At 41.0% G+C, this 18,934-nt stretch overlaps 1 protein-coding gene across 4 annotated transcripts in view; it reads right to left on the bottom strand.

Annotated features, from left to right (window-relative positions):
- ZC3H7B (zinc finger CCCH-type containing 7B) overlaps positions 1-18,797 on the bottom strand; it is a 49,976-nt gene extending 31,179 nt beyond the window's left edge. The window contains exons 1-9 of one of the 4 annotated variants that reach the window (XM_081877597.1): positions 18,737-18,797; positions 9,103-9,163; positions 7,328-7,361; positions 5,885-6,082; positions 5,028-5,186; positions 4,312-4,392; positions 2,883-2,942; positions 2,012-2,054; positions 1,075-1,325 (exon numbers count right to left, since the gene is read on the bottom strand). In XM_081877597.1, the coding sequence (XP_081733723.1) occupies positions 1,075-1,325; positions 2,012-2,054; positions 2,883-2,942; positions 4,312-4,392; positions 5,028-5,186; positions 5,885-6,082; positions 7,328-7,361; positions 9,103-9,155 (879 nt within the window). In that variant the 5' untranslated portion in view covers positions 9,156-9,163; positions 18,737-18,797. Of the gene's footprint in view, positions 1-1,074; positions 1,326-2,011; positions 2,055-2,882; positions 2,943-4,311; positions 4,393-5,027; positions 5,187-5,884; positions 6,083-7,327; positions 7,362-9,102; positions 9,164-13,457; positions 13,479-14,400; positions 14,611-18,736 lie in introns of those variants that run through there. The other 3 variants (XM_081877596.1, XM_081877599.1, XM_081877598.1) reach the window with 3 other exon arrangements.
- Between the last annotated feature and the right edge of the window lie 137 nt (positions 18,798-18,934).

The raw sequence follows: 18,934 nt of genomic DNA, 5'->3' as shown, positions 1-18,934 counted from the left end.
GAGGAAGCAGTGGAAGAGGACTGGAAGAAATTCAAGGACTACCTACAAAAACACTGTAAATTATATGAGTGCTAAGAAGGATGAGGGATTTGCAAATAACAGGGCACCATAAAATTTGGTGAAAAGACTGTGAAAATGAGTGAATTTTATGAGAAAAATAAATTTTGAATAAATATTATGGTAAGATTAGATATTTAAGACCTAGATAAAAATATTCAAAGTTAGGGACAAAATATTGGAAAAGTGTACAATAAGAACGGAAATAAGATGATAAATTGCTGGTTAAAGTTTTATAAATTTGGAAAGTAGGAGCGAGAGACGTGAGGAAGTCCAAAAACGAAGAAAAGTTGGTTATTATACGATGCTAAATTTTATGTTTGTTTTTCCCTTTCTGTTTGCTTTTTGCTATGCTGTTTTTCTTCTTTATTGCTATAAAAAAAAACCTCTTAATAAAGATTTCTTAAAAAAAAAAAAAATTCCTAATAGAGGATCCTTTCAGGTTGAGGTGTCAGGGATTGAACCCTGGATTTCCTGCATACTGTACACAACACATGCTCTGCCATTAAGCTATGGACTTCCCCATTCCTGATATCAGAGTTTTCTCTTAACCAAGATTTGAAATGGATGTTGGGGAGGAAACCCTGGGCGACTTCAGCCACTGTCAACATCAATGCCACTGTATCACTTAATTGCATGCAAGACTAGTAGAGAACAATTTGCACTCCAAAAGGCCAACGTGTGTGGACAGGGAGACCAGAACTCTGCTTCCAATTGCTTAACCACAGCTATACAGTTGGGAGTTTTAGATGTGCCCACACCCTTCGTGTTCCCAAGGTGATAAACAATGCCACATGGAAATGTATAATATACTCAGGTCTCACGTTGGCTCAGATCTCGTCAGATACTTAGAAACCAAAAGGAGGAGTTTGTGGGCTGGGAAGAGAAAACAAAAGGAGGAGGGAGAAAGGCACAGAACTCTCCAGTGCATGAGGAGAAGAGTGAGGGAAAGTCCAAAAGGAGTGACTGAAAGCAGAGACCTAGATGGATAGGTAGACCTAGGAAATCCACTCTTACCAGAGGGTATTGTGACCCATCTGCAATAGAATCCAGAATGGAGTCCAGTTCATGCCCAAGAACTCCTCCTTCAGTGAAGTCATCAGCACCCTCAGACCCTGGCATGGATGCAGCATCAGTAGAAGGGAGCAGGGTGGCGGCAGGCAGTGAAGTTGGTGTGCCTTTCGTATCCAAGTCAGTTGATGGAAAAGCAGAGTCCTCACTCACAGAGACATTGGGAGGGGTGACGCACTGGAGACCGAGAGAGCTGTCTGCAAGGCAAATTACTTGATCACATCCAGATGGCAGCGCACACACAGATCCCAATCCAGTGGCAGAAATTGAAGCTCAGAAACTCTTGCTCTCTGAACTACAGGAAGCTACCGTATACCAGCCCAGGACGTTTGTCCAACTAGCCCAATATTGTACACTCTGGGGGGGCAGTGGCTGTCCAGGGTCTCAGGCAGAGGTCTCTCCCCCCACCCCTCTCTCATCACCCACTATGTGATCCTTACATAAACAGACAGACAGAAATACCAGGAATTGAACCAGAGACCTTCTGCACTCAAAGCCTGTACTATACTGTGTCTCCCATCTTCAAAATATGTCTTTCAGTATCCGGCATGTCATGTTTCTAACAGTTTCTTCAAATTTTATAGCATGCTGGCGCCCAGTGTATCATGGGAAAAGGGTATCTCCTGCAGTGGATTTCATTTACATGTGCTGGGAGCTTCAGCATACATTGGTTTTTCTGCCGATCCACACAGTTCAGGGGAACAACTGCAAACCCAGTACAAGGTTTTCAAAGCTGGCTCAGGGAGGGAAGTTGCAAGAGAAAGAACTTACTTCCGCCCTCCCCTCTACCAGAACATTTTCTGTCACTCAAGTTATAGTCCTTAGTGGCAAACCAAAGAGAGACAAAAATTGCTATGAGTCAAAGGAACATAAAACTAATCACCTGTTTCAATGTCATCTACAGAGCCCAATCCATTAGAAACAGTCTGCAAAGAGAAAGAATATACTATTGTCATCCCTCTTGCAGGGCCCCCACCCTGCAAGAGTTGCTACTCTCAACATTCAAATCTTTTCTCCCACTTTCACAAAGAGTTATTTCAGGGCACACAGCGATGTACCCAACTACAGGAGTTTGCCGTTTTTTCCTCTTGCAAAGTGTTTATTCACTTTACTGACACACATACTGGTCTTTGAAACTAGCACTAATTTCCACTCTTTCACCCTTCTCGCCAGGCTTCAGGCAAGCTTTCAACTATTAAAAAACACAAAAAAACTTGGGCATATATTCATCTGGTTAAATTTTCTTTGGATTCCTTTCCCGTTGGGTTTATTTTTTAAAAAAAAAAACCTTGAAATACTGCTCAGGCCATGTGAGTTATGTGACTAGTTGGACCGACAATCAGTGCTCTACACAACTGACTTCATGACTGTCACAAGGGCCATTAGCTAGCCAGTCAGCACTCTCTACAGTTTTTCAGATTCTGCTAAAATTCTGGAATGCAATCAACTGCACTTAAAATTACTGTAAACATTTCTAGGAGGCATCATTTCTTGCAACAGTGGACTTAGGCAGTGAGTGCCAATAGTACTCTAGCCAAACAGGATCACTGAGAAACATGTGGGAGATATTGGCATACTTAGTGGAATCCCAGGGTTTGAAGAACAATAAAACTCTTTAAGCGGGAAATGGGGACAGGGAATGAAATGAATTTTCACGAAGAGGTCCTGGCTGGCTGGCATGCTGAACAGCAGCACTTGACACTGTAAAATGTTGTTTCAGGTCTCACTTGCACTATTTTATCAATAAAGGCTACCTGATTTGGTAAGGCAGAAGACAGGCCATTACTAAGTAGAGAAAACGTTTCCAATTCCTGCTGCAAGGAAGAGAGAACAGTGGTAATCTACAAGATTCTGACATAAAGTCACTTCCATATTAAGGAGCAGGTAAACATACAAGATGGCACTGACTGTGTGCATACATATATATATGTATTGCACTGTACACACACCCTGAACACAGACCAGAAATTGCTGCTAAACCTTACTTCCCAGTTTTATACATTCAGTACAAGGCATGCTTATATAATAGTCAAATGGGACAATCTACTTGCAGGTTACATGCTATTCCCAACAAGAACTGACTACAGTACTGTGTTTGGAATATCGCATCATTTGCAAGTGGATAGTCTTATTTTGGATTTATCCTGGGTGAAACTAATAGTGCTAAGTTTTGACAGGAGAGGAGGTAGGTAGTCATGCTCTCTAAGGTCTTCATAGGTAGCCAGACAGTATGATTCTGTTCTGAGCTGGCTAGCTGAATTAAATGCCATTTCTAATTGCCATTTCTAATTAAATGCCATTTCTAATTAAATACCATTTATAATAGTGGCAGGTGCTCTTAAAATAGAATACAAATACAGTGGTAACTCGGTTTTCGAACGTCTTGGAAGTAGAACGTTTCAGTTTTTGAACGCCAAAAACCCAGAAGTAACTGCTTCAGTTTCTGAACGCTTTTCGGAAGTCAAATGTGCCACGCAGCTTCTGTATAGAGTTTTCCGGAAGTAAATGCTTCAGTTTTTGAACGTTTTGGAAGTTGAACAGTCTTCCAGAACTGATTACATTCGAAAATCGAGGTACCACTGTACTCACCATTCCAACCTTCTGGTTTGCCATAAGCCTTTTATACACACATTTACACGCAACTGTACACACCAATTAGTACTCCCCCCCCCAAAAAAAAAAAAAAACATGGAGGCCCTTCAGATGCTGGTGGACAACAACTCCCATAATCCCTGACATTTGGCCACGAAGTCTGGGAGTAAAGAAAGATGGAGTCCAGTAAACATCAGGAGGGCCACACAGGATCCCCAAACTAGACCTGCTCAACCGCACCAAGCCCAATTATGAGCACTGGCCATGAATGGCGGTTCACCAGAACTCAACACTTCCTATTTCTGTTTTCTCTTTTGAGGACTGCATAAACATGGGAGGGTACCAAGCACTTCAGAGGTTACCACACATTGTTGGTGAGCTGAATCACATGCTGTGCAGCCTTGGGCTAGAGTGCTGGATTTGGATGCTGGAACCCCAAGTTCACATCCCTGCACAACCATCTTGATGCTCACTAGCTAGCTTTAGGCAAGTCACTCTCAGTCAAATGTATCCCAAAGGATTGTTGGGTGGATGCAATCACATGACCCTATATATGCCAACTGAAATAAATGTGGGACATGAATACTATACCTGAGGCCTCTTATAGGCTTTCCGGACCCTTAATCCCAGTTTCTGTGCAAGCTCCTGGCCGAGTTGTGCCACACTTTCATCCTTCAAGGAGAAAACAATGAGCACATTTGTAGGTGTACAAAGTATTTCACTCAATTCTTTACAAATACAGGGGTCCCCCCCACACTTATGCGGGGTTATGTTCCGGGCCCGTCATATAAGTGTAATCATGTAAATTTCATAAGTGAAATTGCATGAATCCTCTAAACGCCTATTGTTCCCTGCTCCCAACCTCTCTCTTGTGCCGTCTCTCCAATCCAGACCAAAATATCTAGAGGTGAAATATGAGCAGAACAAGGGACAGTGTCTCTGCAAGAGGGGACATAATGGCAGGGAAGCTGGGGGGGGGGGAGAAGCAGCACTTGCAGTAAGAGACAGCAGGGGCTTTCCCCCAGAAGCTGTCATAAATAAAAATATATTTGCAAATCTAAGTGCTAAAGACAATAATAAGCTTTCATATTTGTGCTGGAAACTGCATGCTGTATTTATTAGTTTGCTCAATGCTTCGAAGATTTGTAGATTCCTTTTTATTGCTCTTTGGGTCAAAACAAAAGATGAGAGAGCCAATGATAGAGGAGGGGAATGGAAATCTCAAGTTTGATTGTAATTTATTTTAACACATTTATGCACTTTCCATTAAAAAGTCAATGACTGTAAATGTGCACGCCACTACTTACATGCGGGAGGGAGAGCAAGCAGCGGCTGTTACATTCATATGCTTCCTTGTGCCTCCCTAGCTCATTCAAGCAGCGGGCTTTCCGGAATAGCGCACGGATGTTCTCCTTGTTGAATCCCAGAGCCTTCTCACTGTCTTCCAGAGCTTTCTCATGCAGGCCCTTTTGGAAAACGAGACTATCATAACCATAAGAAGCTTGACATAAACAGATCCTACACGTCTCCTTCCATGCAAGATCTGTCCGACCTAACTCATTGCTCTTAAGTTCTGCTTGTGCAGAAAAGAAAGGGGGAGCAAAAGAACAATGTGTCAGGTTAATACCCACAACAATGGATAATTCTTCCCCTTGGTGTATAGTGCCTGTAGTCGGATCCCTACCGTCACCCCCTAAAGGCAATGGAATGTGGAATGAATTGCACAAGTATGATCATCACCTGATGACTGCAACATCAAATAAAGGCAAGTGAGCCATGACATATATTGGAATTTTTTAAAAAAAAAATTCAACCAAAATTACCGTATTTTTTGCTCTATAAGACTCACTTTTCCCCTCCAAAAAAGTAAGGGGAAATGTGTGTGCGTCTTATGGAGCGAATGCAGGCTGTGCAGCTATCACATGACATTGCTGCTTTCGCTGTGCAGCGATCCCTCTTGCTGTTCTGACTTCTGAGATTCAGAATATTTTTTTTCTTGTTTTCCTCCTCCAAAAACTAGGTGTGTCTTGTGGTCTGGTACGTCTTATAGAGCGAAAAATACGGTACTTTAATGCAGTTTAAACCTGCTTATATGCAAGTCATCAAATGATGGAGAGATCAAATAAAGCACATACGTGCACAAACTAGCCCCAAGACTACTCACCATGGCAAAGTAGCAGGCAGCCCGATTGACATGCAGCTTGCATAAGAGATCCACTGGAATGGCCACCTCATCTGAAGCTGCATATTCGGCCACATTCAGCCCTTCGACATACTGAACCAGCGCTAGCTTGAAATCCTTCTCTCTGAACAAATCGTTGCCCTCTGCAAATAAGTTTCTCACCAGCTTTTGCAAAAAAGCCTGTAGGAATAGGAAACGAAGAAAAAACACTATGCCATCCCATAGTGTCCTTGCTACAGTGCCAAAAAGACATCAAAATCTCTATATACATTCTCTCAGAATGTAAAAGAGGCACATAATTCGAATAATCCTAGAAAGTCACAATTCCCCGTGGACAGGTTTATGAGAAAAAGCTTGTCTGCTGAGAGAAACACTGTTCCTTGGTTGGAAAGCTTCATCATGGCATGGTACGGTGAATGTGTCTATCCACGCCATTTGTTTCCTCACAGTGTCAGCTGGAGGAGTGGGGACGAGTACAATGGACAAGATTCACTCATGTGCATTAAGCCATGGTTTATGGCTTAGCATGATGTGTCAACGCAGCTCTCACCTACTTTTTCATCATCTAATCTCAATGATATTGTGCTTCACAATATTACTGTCTGCTATGCACCTGCTATGCAGTGTGCCAATGTCACAACACAGTGTGACAGGACTTGACAAGAAAAATAGGACCTAGACCAGTCACAGTACATTTTTAGAGCAAAGGAGTTCCCTAGACTCATAGCTATGGTTAGAGAGGTTACATCTGTCAAAGGTTTTAGGGCAGATGCCCTGCCAGAGGCTGCAGAACTCAAATGAGGAGTCTTAAGAGCCAGGCAACAACTCAGTAAGTAAGTGGGCTTGAGTAAATTCAAGTTTCCCATTTTAAAATAAATATATATCTCGGGCAAGTATGCATAGCATGCTTGTTCAATTAAAGCAAATTTGGCAGTATCAAAGCTAAGCTGTACTCAGACCCACTGAAGTCAACATATTTAAGCAACTTAGTCAAAGAACAAAAATATTATTGGAAAGTAAATGCCTACATTGTTGATAGTTTTTTACATACTCATATTCTGAGAACTGAACCAACTGGAGATCTCAGAAGCAGGAGGATATAAAATTATAAGTATAAAAATCACCCACACAAACCCATCTGATAATCTCAATGCGATTTAGAATGGCATCTCCTGAATCCTAGCCACATCCATCACTAGCATGTGGCCCTCAAAAACTTGCCCAGAAGGAAATATGTACCTTGGATGGACCTCGGGCTGAAAAAGCTTCCCTATCTTTGTTCTATGAGCAACTCTGCCCATCCAGTGGCAAGACGCAACTACTTCCCTTTCCCTCCCTGCCGTCACCACCCCAGTCACAAGGACTAATTTGTCAAGATAACATCTGGTACTTCTTTTTTTAAAAAAGAAACTCTTAAAAAATTACCTCATAATCTTCTTGGCTTAGGGGTAACGTGGACCTAAACAAAGACAAAGGGCTTCTGAAGTACAGAAATATACATATATATACATCACTCTAGTATGTGAAGCAGTATAAATGAATAATATAAGTAGAAATAGGGAACCTCTTATTTTTTACCTGTGGGCATTGGTATGCTTACTTTTCAGAGATGAGTTTGCAGAATGCACTTAAGTTTTTCATGGCCTGTACTTTAAACTATGTGTACAGGAAGCTGCATTATCCCTTTGGCTTCAGCCGTTGCACACAAATTTACTTGTTACTGAAGAATACTTTGCTTATGTTTACACACACACACATGCACACACACACACACTGATTCTTTGGGCAAGAAGGTAGGCTTAAAGTAACAGCAAACAGAAAGCTACTAAGACAAGATAATCAAAAAATTGGCAGTGCTTCAGTATCGGTTTAAATTTCTTTTGACTTTCAAGGCAGTGAAAGTGACTAACACAGGAAAACAAAGCCCTCCGGGTATTGTACCACCAACTATAGTATTAGCCAGCACAACATCATTCCTGAACTATCATAGATGGGAACTTAAATAGAGGGAAACAAATAAATTGTTTCAACTCGCTTGGGTGGCAATTGGCCTATTGCCATCCAAAAGTCCAATGTTTCCTGTGTTGATAAAATGTCCCCTGCATTGCTAGGTGGCCTCATGGAGGCAATACTTTCTCCACAGCCAGATAACAACCCAAACACACACTTTGGTTTCTCTGACTAGGAAATGATAACACTACTTGTTTTCCACATCACAGGCATTGTGTCCAGTTCAATAAATTATGTCTGTCAAGTATTTTCCTTCAATAGAATGAATCAACATTCTTCAATATACAAATGGAAAAGGTTTTGCCTAGGTTCCCAAGTGTAGCTAGTTAACAGTTTCCATGGGCTGCTACGTATGTGAAAAAGTTGGGTGTGCGCCACAGATTTGAAGGGAATTTGGCTTCTCTATCCCTTATAATTGTACTATTGTACAGTTGTATGAACCAAAAGCGTCTATCGACTGGAGTGCAAGTCTTAACCCTATAACCATAGACAGTTGCCATGACAATCTATTCAATTTACTCTAGAATAGTCTTATTAAAATAGAAGCCTTCCAATCTGCAGCCTTACTCTATAAAGTTAAGACTGCAAACTTCTAGTACAGTGGTACCTCGGAACTCAAACTGCTCCATTCTCGAACGTTTCGGCTCCTGAACGCCAAAAACCCAGAAGCACTCTGGTTTTCAAACGTTCCGAGGAACACGAACGTCCGACACAACTTCCACTGTGCAAAAACCTAGCTGTCGGCTAATTGGAAGCCACAACTCGGAACTCAAACGTTTCAGAAGTCGAATTCTTCCGGAACGGATTACATTTGAGTTCCAAGGTACCACTGTATTTCACAGTTCTCCCTTACAAAGGTAAAAAAACAAAGTACACTCAACTCAAGGCCAAGTATACATTTCCATGCAACAAGTGTTACTTATGTTTTAGTGCTGCCACAATTTTGGAAGCTGTACAAGAATTGTGGTTTGATTCTTTATAAGTTTTTCTTAAACTAGGTATTTTTATGTCAGCGTATTTCTGCTGCTATTTATGAAAGTTATGCTTTATTGTGTGAGCTGTTTTGGTCTTCATTTGAAGGGAAAATAAATTATATATATATAAAAAATAAATATATTAAAGTAAGGATTGCTCGATTTCACAGATTAATGAGAATAGAAACAACACAGTCTCCAAACTTGTTCACTTACTGGATGAACTGTAGTCCCTTCTCTATCTCTTCTTTACGTTTTTGTCTCTCCATTACAGTCACTGCAGTAGGGAAAAGCATATATTAAACCTTTAGAGTTTGAGCGTACCCCACAATACAACTTTAACAATAACATAGGATAATTTTAACTAGAGGTACCTGGGACTGTACAAGTAAAGAAAGGATGGGAAACCTGTGGTTGTCCAGATGTTGTATGAATCCTCCAATGTTTCCTGAGCACTGAGTGTGGTTGATGAGAGTTAGAAGTCCAACAACATTTGGAGGTCCACAAGTTGCTCATCTCCGCTGCTAAAGCATGCATTCCAACACTGAGGAATGGTCTCTCACAGCTGCTGCTTCAAATGTGGTGGGTTAAACCCATTTAGAATTATATAGAGAACAGTTCCCACCCTCAAATGGACCTAGGGACCAATAGAAGAGTGCAAATACTGTTATTAAACATAACTACATGTAAATGCATATTACAGTAGCCACCACCCTTTTTTAAAGCACGATAAAGTCTGCTTGATCCACACTGCCCCAAAATGGCCTCAGCTGACCTGCTACCATTCCAGCCTCAATGAACATCAATGGACTGGGGTCTGTACAGAGGAACAAAATCCTGCTTTCTGTTGACACATTTTCTTCCAGATAGATGTATGCATTACCTTTTCAACATTCCATTTTCATACATCCCCAAGTGCCCACTTTTTAGAAAGCAAACTTGAAAGGCAGGCTTTGATTTCCAGGATACCATAGAAACTACCATCTTATGCACAGAGATGTTACTCTATGCAATTTATGGCAACACAGATTCTAAGACCCACCTAGCTACACTAGGTTTTTCCAATTTTGAAGATGCAAACCAAAATGAAGGCTGTGAATTATTTATGGTGGGACAACTAGGAACATGAAAGATGAAGATGAAACCAAGCAACCAACTCAGTTCAGGAGAAAAATTCAGAGCACAAAAATTATGTCATGATTCAGTGCGCTGTTCTGACATTTCATATTAAAAATACAAAACAGGAAAATTTGTTCTCAGCTATCTTTAGCTGTAGGCAAACTTAAAAGTATTTTTCAGTTGGTCAGGTGCAACACAAGATGCACTGAATCTGCAGCAGAATTAGTATTCTATATTGCTGGAAACTGGGTATTTTTATCTGCTGAAACCAAAATGTCATTGCAAAAAGGAGAAAGTTCAACACAGGGGGAAAAGTCCAAGTGAGATTCAGCATATCCCATAACGTACCACACAAATTAAGACTAAGCTCTGAGTGAAGTTTGCAATGCTCCGTCAAGTCTTACTTTGTGGGATCAGTTCTGGCAGCCTGAGGACTTGGACAAGTTATTTGTGACTATGCCTCCAGTGCTGTCTCGACCATTGCTTTTCAAAACTGATTAAAGCTAGCTGCAGGGTGGGCGTGACTGGGTGGGTCCATGGTGCAGTGAACACTCCTTTGCATAAGGAAGTGGTGCCTACAAATACATCCCAGTCGCAAGGTACTCATGAGAATTGCGACAGCGCACACAGGCATTCTAGGAGGAAACTGTTTAGATGCATTTTAAACTGAGTTCGGATCAATAGGCCATGGTCACTCTGATAGATTACCTCTATCGGGAGGGACAGGAGGAATGCGACCCTGCTGCTCCTGCTTAAACTCCTGATTACAGGTTTCAGTATCATCGGCCATGAAATCCTCTTGGACCATCTATGGGAGATGGATATTGGTGCACTGTTCTGCAGTGACTCTGGGCTTATCTCCAGGGATACTTCCAGAAGTTAACACTGAATATGTGATTCTCAGCCCCCCTGGCTCTTGAGTTATGGGCTGCTACAGGGCATTATAGTGTCTCCAATGCTATTTAACATATATATGAAGCCACTGGGAGCAGCCATTAGAAGATGAAGAGTCAGCAGTACTCTGATGATACCCAAAACTTTTTATCTGTAATATCTGAATTGGAAATGGCTGAGCAGGCCATGGACCAGTGTCTGGAAGCAGTGGTGGGCTGGATGAGGGCTAATAAACAGAGTCTGAATCCAGGCAAGACAGTGTGTGTAGGGGATGGGGGTTGGGTTTCTAGGTTCAGTGAGAATGTGTCCCGATCCAGGATGGGGCCAAACTCCCCGAAAGAGCAGCTGAAAAAGTGTAGACTGCTTCTAGATATAGCTCTATCCCTAGAGATGCAGGTGTCTATGATGAGAGCCTAACCACTACTGTCCATGCATTGGTACTTCAAGGTTCGATTAGTGCAATGCACTCTATGTGGGGGCTACCCTTGAAGCTGGCCCTGAGACTGCAGGTAATGTACAATGCAGTTCTAGGTTGCTTGTGGGGATAAACCACCAGCAGCATATAGCACTTTGTTTGCAGGATTTGCATGGGCTGCCAATCTACTACTGGGCCAAATTCAAGGTTTCGGTACTAGCACATACAACTTAGGACTAGGCTGCTTAAGTGACCGCTTTATCCCTTATACACACAGTGGGTCTCTGTGTTCTGCAAGAGTGTTTCTCCTTCAAGTGCCCAAAATAGCAAAAACGTGTTCCAAAGTGACTTGGAGCAGGGCTTTCAGTGTGGTTACCCCAGTGTGGTTTAGATAGAACAGGAACCTACTATCTGTACTCTCCAGAAACAATTGAAGATTTTGTTATTTCAATAAGCTTTTCCAGCTGGGTGAAAAGGTCTCTGTTCATTTTGTACTGTTTGTGTTTGTGAAATGTTATTACTGTTTTCAAAACGTTTTAAAGCTGTTTTTGTGATAATGTAAGAGATTATTCATAAGTTTACTATTATTTATTAATAAAATCAGCCAGCAAATACATAATCCTATCGGAAGTCATAACTCTACATAAATTTCCAAATAAAAAAACAGTATTTGGGATTCTTATATGGCAGGTGATACAAAAGTTAATGCATCTTACATATAACTTTGCCCACATATGCACCACAGAACTGTCATCTAAATATGCTGATGTCCTTGTCTGGAAATGCATTTTTGTAAAGGTCCTTCTCAAAGGAGTAACAATTTATTGTTAAATTTAAGCAGACTTTAAAACATCATGAGATTGTTTAACTAAAAAATACAATGTAACCATGGTATTAATATTGGTTGGTTATATCATTATTTGTCTGTCAATCCCTTTAGACTGCCTTAATTTTTAGAAAGGGGGGGGAAAGCAACACAATAACACGGCTATGAGGGGTGGGAAGAAGTCTGAGGTTGGTTTTTATTTTTTGCACAAATATTTAAAATCACCTTGAGTACTTCTGCTGGAGTAGCGCACCTGGTAGTATTTTGCTTCTTAGGGTTTTTTAAAGTTCTCGAATGGGGTAACATAATAGGGAGCAGGAAACAAATGTTTCACTTTTAATATGATGTTACAGGCACTAGGCAATAGCTGCTCATGACATGCCTACAGTTTAAACTAGATGGTGCAGAATGATTTTGCCAATGGTCTAACTCAGTATAAGGCAGCTTCCTATGTTCCTGTGTACAATGGATAGTCGTTTTATGGAGTTTTAAGATCCACCTAAATATTCTTCTAGCTGGTTTTAAATTGTTTTTTTGTTTTTGCTGCTGTGTATACTGTTCTTTAGATTTCTTTTCTTTTATTTCCAGTTCTGTATTATTATTGTTGGTTTTCATTGTTTTTACTGTTTAAACTTTGGATTGTTTTTGTATTTTAAACTGGATCTACAAATTGCTCAGAGATGGTATATTGCAGAGTAAAAGCTTAAAACTGCTATAACATTCACTAAAAGCTTAAAATGAGAAATGAAACAAATGAAAAGGGACACATTTATTATCATGGTTTCAAATCTCATGTTTTCTAGACTCCTCTCCAACCCTGAACCTTGGGAGTTAGTAATACAAAGCTTTTATAATCCCCTATGTTTGGAACGTTTCACCGACTATGCGATAAGGAGACTCTACCGAGAAAATGTACAAATGGCTTGGCAGAATCACAACAGGTTCGTTGCATTCATGCAAATTGTGATGTTTTGTTTTGCTTTGCATAAAGAAAGCTGTGCGGCTTAGTTGCAGCTCTCAATATCGCACATTAACAGGGTAGCATTGAGCTGCAAACCCAAATGTAAGATTACTTTTACAGCACACATCTCCCTAGCGCTTGTCTCCCCAAATATTTACATGCACCGTAAAGACCTCTGCAATATGCAGGGGAAAGGAGGGAGGGAACAGAATCGCTTTTTCAGCAACGGTTTCAACACGTTTCCCATTCCCCTAGTGTTCATTCTCCCAGTTTTCAACATATTTTGGTTAGCTATCATACTATAATGCAACAGGCGTATAACAAACATTAGTAAGCCTTTTCGATGTGGATTGTACCCTGTTTATGCGCATTGGCGGCATCTTCCGTCTCGTTGGTTTGCTTCTATTGCTCTGTTCCTTCAAATACGGTCCTCCTTTTCATTACCCCCCCAACCCCCATTAACAGCCCTAAAACACACATGCACATTTTTCTGGTTTAATTCCTCTAGAATTGACCCCATTCCCACCAATCCAAGGCCTCCAAATCCCCGGCCTCGGTTAGCAAAAGTAACCGGCGTTAGATGTGCCTCGAACGCGGAAGGAGCCGCCTGCCTTCTGCCTTCTGCAGCCACGACACACAACTTGGTGCTGCTAAGCTCACAACAAACTGTCACGGCTGGTTCCAGACTTAAAAAAAAACCCGCCCAAAAATGATTTTAAATGAAACATTTCCGTTCTGCTAAGCAACGTAACTTTTACAAGTCATAGATTATAAAATGTCAGATGAGGCAACAGCCAAACCTTTTTTTTTACTCAACTCTCCCTCGTCCAAGATCAGCGTTTCTGCAAAGATTCTCTTCACTGTCGGTGCTTTTGAGCAAGAAAGCAATAAAATACAGTAAAATGAAATAAAAATTCTAGAACCGCAGACCCGAAATGAAACCGTGAGAGAAGTCAAAAGGTTTCTGGGATCGCCATTCAGTTCCGAGCTCCCGCTAGTTCCTCCCCAAAAACTTCCCAACCTCAAAAGAAGGAGCACAGGGAGGAAGAAGACATTTATCTTTTTAAGAATTCGACCCGGAGAGACGGTAGTAGTGTGACTTTCGCGTCCTATTTAATTCTGGTTGGGCTTAAGCAACATATGCAGTGAGAAATATTTCCGTTACTCATCTGCAAAACTGAGCAGTTTTGCTTCAGGGTTATTTTGGCCCATCTTCGCTCCTTCGTACCCGCAACCCAGCCACCCTCCTCCTTCCTAGCTTCCTTCCTTCACAGAAAAACAACAAAATAACCAACTCACCTCCTCTGCTTGCGGATTCCCCCTACACCCCGCCTTGATAAATGCTATGATATTACTAGAGATATTATTAGAGCATTATTACGGTTAGTAATAATACTAGTAATTGCTATTTAATTACAGAAGGCAACATTCTGTTCCTAGAGCTGCTGCCGATACAGCTCCCTCCATGTGCCTCTTGGTCTTTTTTACTTTCATTTCCAGGTCTCCCCAGCTCAGTCTCACCAGCAAGGCAAAATGCTTCCTTGGGATCCCTCCAGGTCCTACAGTCCACTGCTTCATCGACACCACACACATAACACCAGCCTTCCTAGCGGAGATTTAGGCTGCAATCCTAATCTCATTTACCTGAGAATAAACCCCATTGAATTCCATATGGCTTCCTTCTGAGTAGATATGGTTATAACTGCATTGCAATCTATGATGATAAACATCTGAGCAAGGATGTATACAGTGGTACTCGGGTTAAGTACTTAATTCATTCCGGAGGTCTGTTCTTAACCTGAAACTGTTCTTAACCTGAAGCACCACTTTAGCTAATGGGGCCTCCAGCTGCCGCCACGCCACCGGAGCACAATTTCTGTTCACATCCTGAAGCAAAGTTCTTAACTATTTCTTGGTTAGCGGAGTCTGTAACCTGAAGCAACTGTAACCTGACGTGTATGTAACCCGAGGTACCACTGTAACAATAAATGAGCGAAGGAAATAAACCAACAAAATATTTATTTAAATTATTATTATTATTATTATATTTGCAAATACACAGTTAAATGCTTAATCTACCTGTGGATTTCCCCCTTATTTCTCTCCCTAATTATTATTCTGTTAATCTGTTGTAAGTGTTCAGATTCACTTGATTAAACAGGGTACTAGGTAATTGAGAGGAAAAACAATGCAATTTTTTATTATGACAAAATACAGCAAAATAGCCCCATTAGCTATTAGTTATAGATAAGCAATATGCGGGAGGCAGTGGAAGACAGGAGTGCCTGGCGTGCTCTGGTCCATGGGGTCACGAAGAGTTGGACACGACTAAACGACTAAACAACAACAACAAGCAATATGCTAATATGCTATTCCCAATGTCCAAGGCTGTGGGATTAGTTTGAGTCAAATTTAGAGGATATAACAATTAATTCCACCTTTTATGCCATGGTAGGGGATGGAGATGGAGAGAGCAGGTTTTGCAAGACCCTTCAGCAGCTTTCAGGACCATCAACCATAGGGACTGGGACTTTGAGGCTCAGTCTCATTGCAGTTCTGATCCTTTCTAGAGGGCAGTTCAGAATCTTCTGCTGATACAGATCACAGCTGCCAAGATGCTTGTAAGAGCCAAGTGTTGACATCATGTTACAAAAAAAATCAGGGGTTGTCAGACTTCGTATCCCCAGGGCCAACTTAACATGGCTAAAAATTTTGAGGTGCACATACCACAAAATAGTATGGGGTGCTGTTGATAAATGAGGTTTCACTTGTCTGAAAATATTTGTAGTAAACTCTCATTTCTTCTGCCCTTCTCCTTTCATACTTAATTTGTATCATGTTTTTATGTAGTTTTATGTAGTTTTTCAATTTCATTGTTCCACAAGGGACAGTGACAATAAAGATATCATATCGTATCGTATTCTTTAACCCCTCCTCTTCCTGCTCCTTTGATATTGTTTCCTTCCTCCTTCTGTAGCTTCTCTCATTCCCTTTTCCGCTACTCCCATTATTAATTAATATATTAATAATGACAACAATCAATCATTTCTCTCTCTCCCTAATTTCCATCATTGCTCCCTTTGATCAGGAGGGGCTTTCGTGGCTTGGTAATAAACCAGCCATGCAGGTAGGAGGACTTGTGTACTTTCTTATATAGCAAGTCGAGGGGCCAGGAATCACAGCACTAGGCCAAGGTGCTTATCATTTTCCTTTCCTTCAGCCCATCCATCCTTTTAACTTCATTCCATCACAGTATTCCATTTTTTTACACTTTGTTGGCCACTCTATCCATTGTCCTTTTCTTCTTTTGATCCTTCCCTCCTTTCTAGCTGTGCATAGTACAGTCTTCCCTCTCTCTTTGTCCAACTCCTATACATGGCTTTGCACTACTCATGCAAGGGAGTAGGTGCTTGTCCAACCAACAACTGGCATTTCAGTAAAGAATATTCCAGGCAATTTATCAACAGACAGTACCAGACTAAGGCTACAGTTCTAGACCTGCTTACTTGGGTAGTCATGATAGGACTGTACTGTAAACTACTTTATCCATCTATAAATGTGTATGAATAAAGAATTATCAGAGTAACATAATAACTAAGTCACCTGTAAAAGATGATTACTTGCAGTGATAGATAGATGATGATGATAGATAGATAGATAGATAGATAGATAGATAAAAAAATCAGAGTATATAAATAGAAGTCAAACTTTTGATAGTGTCCCAATGAGTAGAGACAACCAATTTTAGGAGTGGGTATAAAATAATGGATACTTAAAAATGGTTAGAGAATACATGTTTAACCAGTCCAGTAACTGATGAGGAAGGTGTCAAATTAAACATATATTTATCAATTATAATGGGAAAATTTTTTATCCTGTCCTTCACAGAGTTGACCACAGAGTTAGTCAACACTGAAATTGAGAGAGGAAAAAGAGGTAAATTCATGAAAAACAAGAACGCATGAAGCTAGTCAACATAATAACTGGGGATGTTGTTATCCCCCAAATCAGAAGGAAAATCAACAAGCAATACTGTACTTTTTCTTGCTGATGATGGGTTTCCCCCCAGTTTTGTGGGCTGTTGAGTTTGCTCTGCTTAGTTTTATTTATGTCTCACTCTAGGGTATCTGGAGTGATTGAAAGGCAACCAATAAATTATTTTAATAAGGCAATAAACTGTGACGAATGAAATATGGAAAGTCCTGTTAACACTGGTGGGCTGCATATGTGGTACCTATCTGTATTTTGGATATAGCAGAATATTGCAGGCTTGGCCACATGTAGCATTTGCCACAGCAGTTTGTCTAGTGTGGCTATTAAAACATCATAAAGAGGGAAAGTGGACACAGATTTGTACCCTATTTGATTATGCTCATTTAAGTGTTTTTCTGCTCCACTTCTCCCCACTGGTGCCACACAGATCTGCTACCAAGCTGCATGTAGTCAGTTTCTACCTCTTTTTCATAGCAAACCAACCCACCTCACTAGGTCAGTGATGCAGGTCACATTAGAGTCTGTTGGGAAATGTAGGTGCAAGACTCCACAGCCCCACTATATAACCTTATTTTGATGCTGTAAATTGTTGAGTAAACATATGCAAAAAAACAAGGCTCTAGCTGCACAATACATTTAAAGCAGTATCACACCACTTTAAACAGTTATGGCTTCCTCCAAATAACCCTGGAAGCTGCAGTTTTTTAAGGGTGTTAAGAGAGTTGTTATGGACCCCTACTGCCCCCCCCCCAAGCTACAGTTCTCAGAGTTCCCTCCAAAGAGGGATTGATTGTTAAACCACTCTGGAAACTGTAGCTGCTACAAACTCTCAGCACCCTTCATAAACTACATTTCCCTGGATTCTTTTAGGTAAGCCATTGACTCAGGAAGTGCAGATGTTGGCCTCTGCTCTGTCTTCTCTCTGCAGGCGGACCAAATAAATTCTGACCTTCCTCGGAGAACCCGTGTCTGTCTTTATTGACTGGGGAAAATGCTGCAACACCATGACTGTTTAAAGTGATATGATACTGCTTTAAATGTATAGTTCAGATTGGGCCTAGTTCACAACACACTGACGCAATAGTGTCGCTTTGTAAAAGTCTAAACTATACCCTCCAACACTTCTCCAATGAAAATTGGGACGTCCCATTCCATAATGATAATTTTACTTTTACATGTCTTACTGGGTTGCCCCAGCCATTCTGGGCAGCTTCCAACATGTATAAAACATAATAAAACATTAAAAACCTTTATACAGGATTGCCTTCAGGTGGCTCAGAGGTTGGATAACTCAAAACCCTGCAACATTTCTCCAATGAAAATAGGGACATCCTAAGGGAAAGTGGGACATTCCAGGATCAAATCAGAAATCAGGATGGCTTCTCAAAATCAGGAACGTCCCTGGAAAATAGGGACACTTGGGGGGGGGGGTCTACTAGATCAGAGGATTTTCAGAACAAATTCTCCCCCCACACACCTTTTTCTAAACTAAAAAACTCCAAACGTTGTAATTATTTCTCATAAAAGAGTTTCTTAAAGGTAGTTCTTAAAGGCACAGGAATTCTTCAAGAAAATAGGTAGCAGTAGTACTAAAAACAAAACAAAACCATATACTGTAATCGTATCCAAACCCGTTACACACGTCTGACCCGCCGCTCCAAGCAACAAAATAGTAGGGAACTCAGCCTCTTTCACTCCACCGCAAAGTTTTGTTTTTTAAAGGGGGAGCTCGAGGACACTTCCATTTAAAAAAACTACAGCTCCCAGGATGCTTTGCGGCAAAGGGGGGAGGCGCGTCGTGCGACGCGAAATTGTGACCTCTCCCCTCCGTTTCGGCTCT

The sequence above is a fragment of the Podarcis erhardii genome, assembly GCF_964252035.2.
Source record: "Podarcis erhardii genome assembly, chromosome: 10".
NCBI lineage: Eukaryota > Metazoa > Chordata > Lepidosauria > Squamata > Lacertidae > Podarcis > Podarcis erhardii.
Note: the sequence above shows the minus strand (reverse complement) of the source record. Positions and strands in the feature narration are given on the sequence as shown.